Genomic DNA, 7241 nt, shown 5'->3' with positions numbered 1-7241 from the left:
TTCTTCCATTCCCCCCCTTCCACTGGCTCCTCCATGTCCACTTTCCATTCCATTCGTCATTCCATTCCATTCCATTCCATTTCCTTCTTCATTTCCATTACCTCTTCTGTGCTCCATCCATCCATTCCTCCATTTCGTCCCTATATTCCATTCCTCCCCTTTCCTTCCTTTCCTATATTCCATTAACTATATATATTTTCCTTTCCTTCCATTGTTCCTCCAACCCCTACTATTTCGTATATATCTTTTCCTTCACCTGAATATCTTTCTTTCCTTCCTCCATTATCCATTCCATCTCTACAATTCCATCCATGTCCTTTCCTTCTCTTTTCTGTGTCTATCCTCACTATTTATCCACTGTCTCACAAGATATTTCACTATATCCATCCACCTCCAGTTTCCTACCATTATATTCCATTCTCCTGTTTCCTATTTCCGTGTCTTTAACCTCCATGTCCTTCACTGTGGTCCATTCCATTTCTAAGTTCCTTTTCCATTTCTTTCCTGCATTCATTCCATTAAGAACCTGTGTGTTCTAATTCTCTATATTCTTTTCCTTGGCTTTTCTATGTATATATATATATATATTATATACTCTTTTCTCTCTTTCTCTCTCTCTTTCTTCTCTCTCTATATATATATATATGCCTCTTTCTCTCTCTCTCTCTGTCTCTCTCTTTTTCTCTCTCTCTTTTTTTCTCTCTCTCTCTTTTCCTCTCTTTTTCTCTTTCCTCTCTCTCTTTCCTCTCTCTCTCTCTCTTCCTCTCTCTCTCTCTCTCTCTCTCTTCTCTCTCTCCTCTCTCTCTCTCTCTGTCTCTCTCTGCCTCTGTCTCTCTCTCTCTCTCTCCTCTGTCTCTCTTCTCTCTCTCTCTCTTTGTCTCTGCTCTGTCTTCTCTGCCTTGTCTCTCCTTCTCTCTCTCTCTCTTCTCTCTCTTTCTCTCTCTTCTCTTCTCTTCTCTCTCTCTTTTCTCTCTCTCTCTCTCTCTGTCTCTCTCTCTCTCTTGTCTCTCTCTCTCTCTCTCTCTCTTTCTCTGCTCTTGTTGTGTTGTGTTGTGTCTTCTGTGTGTGTCTTTTTTTTTTTGTGTGTGTTTTCTGTGTGTGTGTGTATGTGTATGTGTATGTATATGTGTATGTATATATATGTATGTATGTGTATATATATGTGTATATATGTGTATATATATGTGTATATGTATGTGTATATATATATGTGTATATGTATATGTGTATATGTATATATGTATATATATATATGTGTGTATATATATATGTGTGTATATATATATGTGTGTATATATATATGTGTGTGTGTGTGTGTGTATGTGTATATATGTGTGTGTATATATATATATATGTGTGTGTGTGTGTGTGTGTGTGTGTGTATATATATGTATATATATATATATATATGTATATATGTATAAATAAACTTTCATGAGCGAAATATATAGGAATCTATGTGACCCATAAAATAGTGTTTCCAACGGTGTTTTCTTCCTAATATTGTGAGAATGTTCCTAGGAGACTTCTCTCTGTGTATGTCAGCGAGCAAACATGAGATCATATTTCGATAAATTAGCACCAACCAATAAGCAACTAATCATCCTGGTCTTTTGTTTACAGTATTTATACAAAGCTAGTACTATTCCTATATGATAATTATGATAATAGTGTTTTACTGTTTAAAGCTATGTCAAGGGCAGACTATTAACCACCTACAGCACTTTAACCAGTGTAATAATTGTATAATTTGTGTGTGCGTGCGTGTGTGCACTTGCTTTCTTTATAACACCTGCGTTTCTGTCTTCTCTCTTTTAACGCTTACAAAGTAGCAACTATTCCATTCGCCACTCGATAAGTATGCCTGCTATGAGGTAAAGTAACACACAAACCTGTTCTCTGTACTGCTTCCTTTGAACTCAGTGTAACACACAACATACATTCACACACTAGCTCAACCTTCAGTGCTGTCTTACTGCGCTGCTGCTGCTGTATCTGTTGATGTCTGTGCTTGGTATGAATCGGCCTTCTCGGACCGATTTTAGCCACGGGATCTTTTAAGTTGAGTAAAGGTCAACTACACTGAACAAAATTATAAACGAAACACTTTTGTTTTTGCCCCCATTTGTCATGAGCTGAACTCAAAGATCTAAGACTTTTTCTACGTACAGAAAAAAGGCCCATTTCTCTCATATTGTTCACAAATCTGTGTTGGTGAGCACTTTTCCTTTTCCGAGATAATCCATCCACCTCACAGGTGTGGCATATCAAGATGCTGATTAGACAGCAGGATTATTGCACAGGTGTGTCTTAGGCTGGACACAATAAAATACAGTAAAACTGCACATTTTAGAGTGGCCTTTTACTCACTAACACAGATTAAGACAGATTTGTGACCGATAGAAATTGACCTTTTTGTGGACATAGAAAAAGTATCAGATCTTTGAGTTCAGTTCATGACAAATTGGGGCAAAAACAAAAGTGTAATGTTTCTCATTTTGTTCAGTGTATAATACAGTGTATAGTCTTTTGCCCACTGTCCACAAATTGTGGGGGAATAACAATGTTTTTCTTATGTTTTTATCTCTTTTAAATCCATGTCATGGTTGAAATTGAAGTTGTCATCCGTGTTATATCATCTTCTGCATCATTTTATAATTTAGGAAGGTTCACGGTTTATGGGACAGTAACACAATATTTATAAGAAAGTAAAATCATATTCTACACTCTAAACATTTAGAAGTATGTTTAGTTAGTATTAGACAGTTTAGGACAGTATTAGTGTGGCTGCAGCGAAGCATAAAACAGTAAATTTGTGTTTTTTACATGATAGATAATACTTTATTAAAATAAAATGACAGCACAATACTTAATGCATAAATCATCCCAGAGTCATAATACAAAATATATTTAAATACATCATTCTACTTAAAAAGAGGCATTTGTGCCAGTGTCTCCATATTTGAGAGAGATAGTTAGTTAGTTAGTTAGATAGTTATGTCCCGAACAAAATTTGTATTGGACAAACAGTATGTGCTGTTTAAAGAATTCAACACATATTCAGCATATTGCATAAATACAGTACACAGACTGCTGCTGTATAGATGTGCTCATGGTGCATGCAGAGACTAGGCAACAAAATGACACTGCCCATTGTCCAACACATCATAATGGCCGTCATATGTGCAGTGATGGTCAGCTGCCTTATTGACATAAAATCCTGATAAAAAGAAAAGTACAAATGTGCATGTGTATGTAAAAAGAACAGCATTTCAGGGGTTAGGCTGGCTGTCTATTCAGGGCTCTGATGGACAGGGGGACAAATGAGACATTTTATAAGCACATGCTTCTTCAAGCACATTCCTCTTTTTAGTCATCTTTAGCATTGGTGTGTAAACTTAGCACTGTATATTTAGACGGATATTCTTTTTTTTTCTGTCACCAGCTGGAGGTCACGGTTGTCTTTATTTACCCTGGTGCCATTACATGTCATGTTAAGGTGTGTTTGTGGTCTCTGTTCTGCAGGAACTCTGCAACCTTCAAGTCCTTTGAGGATAAAGTGGGGAACCTGAAGGTAGGCCTGTAGGGCTGCAGCCGTAGGCCTTGATGTGACTCTTTCTGCCTCCATGTCATAGTAAGACTCAGTGTTTCCACTACCAGTACTTTAGTAGCAGCCAAGTGATCCATGCCTTGTGATTGTCAAGATGTGTGTTGTTCTGGTCGCCAGCTTTGTTTGATTGTTGAGTTAAAGGTTTCCTTCTTTCCATGTTTATTGAAAGAGGATTTTATTCTATAATCATTTTTAAATGAACTACAAGTAGCATTTAATGTCAGATTATTACCAAGTTGACTTTAACCCTTTATAAGATAACCATAGGACACCTAAGACCACATGTACAAATCTAAAGGGCTATAGAATAACATGTAGGCATGCAAATCATAAGTTTTGTCAAGATTTGATATAGCAATACTTTGGACAACGATGTGATATTTGCTGATATCACAAAGTCTGCCACAATTATCTAAGACAATATCAATGCTTATTTATCACAATCAGTTCCATATATACCAACTCACGAAAAGCAACTAAAATATGATTTGACAATTTTATTTCTTAAATGTATTATTACATTTCTTTTCTTAAAGATATCCTGTATTGTATTGTCACTTTGCATCAATGATGTTGGATCGTTGATCACTGACTCGATCCAGATCATGTATTGTTCCGTCCAGGGCTTGACATTAGCGCCCGCCCACGAACCCACAAAATATCCCCCATAGTCTTAAATTCGCTGACTTATTGTGTTCTAGGTCTTACATAATGTTCAACAGGTCTTAATTGTTCTATGTCAATGTAACGCTACCTCTAATGCTCTTTGAAATGTTCCCACAGTGCTTTAAAATGGTTGTTTTTAATTCTGTGCTGTATTAGGACTACAAATGATACCAATGTGCAGTTTATTTAGCAGCCAAATCGAGACACCGGTCCTATAATGCCAACGAGGAAATCAGGGAATTGTTTCAGACAATTACTTCTTTTTTTTTTTCGCGAAATAGGTCTAAAATATAATTCATAATGGTCTTAAAAAGGTCAGAACAGAATGAAGTTAATTGTAGCACACTGTAGTCCACTTCATTCAAATAAAATGTAATCGTGGCTAGTGAAAATGCCGAGTGGGCTAGTAGCTTTTGGAAACCCACTAGCCACAGTGGCTAGCCCTGGTTCCATCCCCAATAACATGTACACCTTTTTGTTTGACTATTTATATCATTTCACAAGAGGTGCAGCCCACATCCATACTACATACTAACTCTACACAGCTGATGCTACATGCTAATCATCATAGTGTACTGTTTTAGCGTAGGTTTATTAGGGCATGTATTAATGATTATGGTACACGCTGATGGTTTTTAAATGCAGGAAACCTAAACTGTGATGAGTCTGTGTTAAAGCCTCTCTCTCTCTCTCTCTCTCTATCTCTCTCTCTCTCTCTCTCTCTCTCTATCTATCTATCTCTCTATCTATCTATCTCTCTATCTATCTATCTATCTCTCTATCTATCTCTCTATCTCTCTATCTCTCTATCTATCTATCTATCTATCGTGTCCTCTCCTCAGTACAAGGTCGTGGGCCCCAAAGGGAACGGAGAGGCCGTCACCTCCCCCACTGACACCACCCCCACTCAGGAGAACCCACCTTTCTGAACGCATCCCCCCCCCCCCCACCTCTTCCTCCTCCTCCTCACCGCCACCTTCCTCACGACCTGAGACTGTACTGTTATCACCTCACTGACTCGCCACCACTCAGTTGCCCCGAGGTCTGTAGAAGCAGATGGGGGGTGAAGGACTGGTGGGTTTGGGGTCGCTGCTGGTCCCACGGCCTCCACTCCTCTGCCTCGCTGTCCAGGAAAAAGGAAACATGTTTTGTTGATGTCTAAACCTGAATAATTTACAGCCCCCCCCCCGTTAGACGTCGTCGTTAGTCCAAATGAGTCGAGGGTCGTCTCCTGCCCTCTTCACAGGCCTTTCTTTAAGCAGGGAGCTGCTGTTTTCAGCCAGTCGCCTGGCTAAAGAGAAGGCTACAAGGCATGATTAAGAAGTCTAAATGAGAATTTTCACATTTAATTGTGGGATTGGGTGTTTGTTAGGATAAGCCCTGCAGTGACGCATCAAAAGGTAACTCTGCAGGTGCATTTTTTTGGGCCCCAACTCCCGAGTTTAGGAACCAGGATCTCTGCAGACCGAGGGCGGAGGAGCATTTGACGGGCATAAGCAAGATGGTGGTCTATAACTACTACTGTTTCTGGCTTCTTGTTTTCTGACTGCTGTCGCATTCGCACTGTGACCACATACTAGTGTCACCACCGTATCCCCAGGTTTTTCCCCCTCAAACTTCTCTTCAGAGTTCTCTTGACAGCTCTGCGGATGCCCGCCGTGTGAACGCAGGCTACACCTGCAGGTTAGAGCTTAGTGGTTTGACTGGGGGAGGGGTCTAGCACATCTCACCCCTCTTAGACCTTCTACTGCTACATGCATGTGCATATCTCATCTCAGTTGTACCATAGCAACCATGCAAAGAAGACCGAGGTCTCGCGTAACGCCCTAAAAACACCCCCAGGATGTAAAAACGGAGAAAATAAAACAACCCTCAAACCATTTTGTATTACAAACTATTTTACACTGCTTTGCATAATGTTTTTACATAACTTTTATCAATATGTATAAATATATATTATGAAATCTAATAAATCTAGTCACTGATGCTGCCAAACGGTAGTAATCGGTTGTGGGGGGGGGGTTAAGAGAAAGAGGGGCGAGGCTAAACAAACTTCAGAAGAAACTATGGGTCAGTTTCACAGACACGACTTCCTTTCTGTCAGGAGATTATCAGTCGAAAGTACATCTGTGTTCTAAAATATATTAAAGGTCCCATGACATGCTGCTTTTTGGATGCTTTTATATATTGAGGCGGGGGGGGGGCAAGGTGGAGGGTGGGGTGTGGCCTTGACCAGCTTGCCATGATTCACTTGTTTTCATGCCATGATGTCTCTCTCTCATGGGTGGACCAAATTCTCTGGGCGGGCAAAGCAGAGAAAGGGGAGGTAACATTTCCCCTTATGATGTCATAAAGGGAAGATTCCTGAGCTTTCATTTTCTCAAAGGCAGAGCAGGATACCCAGGGCTCAGTTTACACCTATCACCGCTTCTAGCCACTGGGGGGCCATAGGCAGGCTGGGGGAACGCATAGTAATGTTAAAAAAACCTCAAAGTGACATTTTCATGCCATGGGACCTTTTAAAATGTTTGTGAACCTGACTCGTTAAGGAGCCGCGGTCGTTTTTGTTTTGGACAAGAAGGAACCGAATCAAACTGGTTTCATTTAACAGACTGGATCTCCGATGTGCTGCTGCAGCATGTCAAACTAAACCCCTCTCCTGAGGGTTGAATACGTGTCGAGACCACTTTGACCATGCTTCTTTTTCACCCCGGTTCGACTGGTGTTCCCTTCCCGTTAGCACACAGGAGTCAGCGTTAGACGACGCGCTGCTTTGTACACTACCCCGGTGAATGTCCACGCCTTCTCTATCGGCCTTAATCACCTTAAATGCTTCACCTATTGGAATTTAGCTGGCAGAAAAGCAGTGGCTGTTGCTCGATATGGCGTTTTAAGCCTCCAACGTCTCCTTCCAGGCAGCTAAACCTCACCTTAACCTTGAATATAACAATTGCCGCGCTGCCTG

The 7241-nt window shown here is 40.3% G+C and overlaps 1 protein-coding gene across 2 annotated transcripts; it reads left to right on the top strand.

The window, feature by feature from the left end:
- Positions 1-1829: 1829 nt before the first annotated feature.
- On the top strand, positions 1830-6494 carry tpd52l2b (tpd52 like 2b; the record flags this gene model as incomplete). Of its 2 annotated transcripts, none has more annotated exon segments than XM_039799736.1 (3): positions 1830-1874; positions 3526-3574; positions 5119-6494. In XM_039799736.1, coding segments are annotated over 3 exon segments (181 nt in total), but the record flags the coding sequence as incomplete, so codon positions are not given.
- Positions 6495-7241: the final 747 nt, after the last annotated feature.

Source organism: Perca fluviatilis, chromosome 5 (assembly GCF_010015445.1).
Source record: "Perca fluviatilis chromosome 5, GENO_Pfluv_1.0, whole genome shotgun sequence".
NCBI classification, from domain to species: Eukaryota; Metazoa; Chordata; class Actinopteri; order Perciformes; family Percidae; genus Perca; species Perca fluviatilis.
The sequence above is the reverse complement of the archived record's forward strand: the minus strand, read 5'-3'. Positions and strand labels throughout refer to the sequence as shown.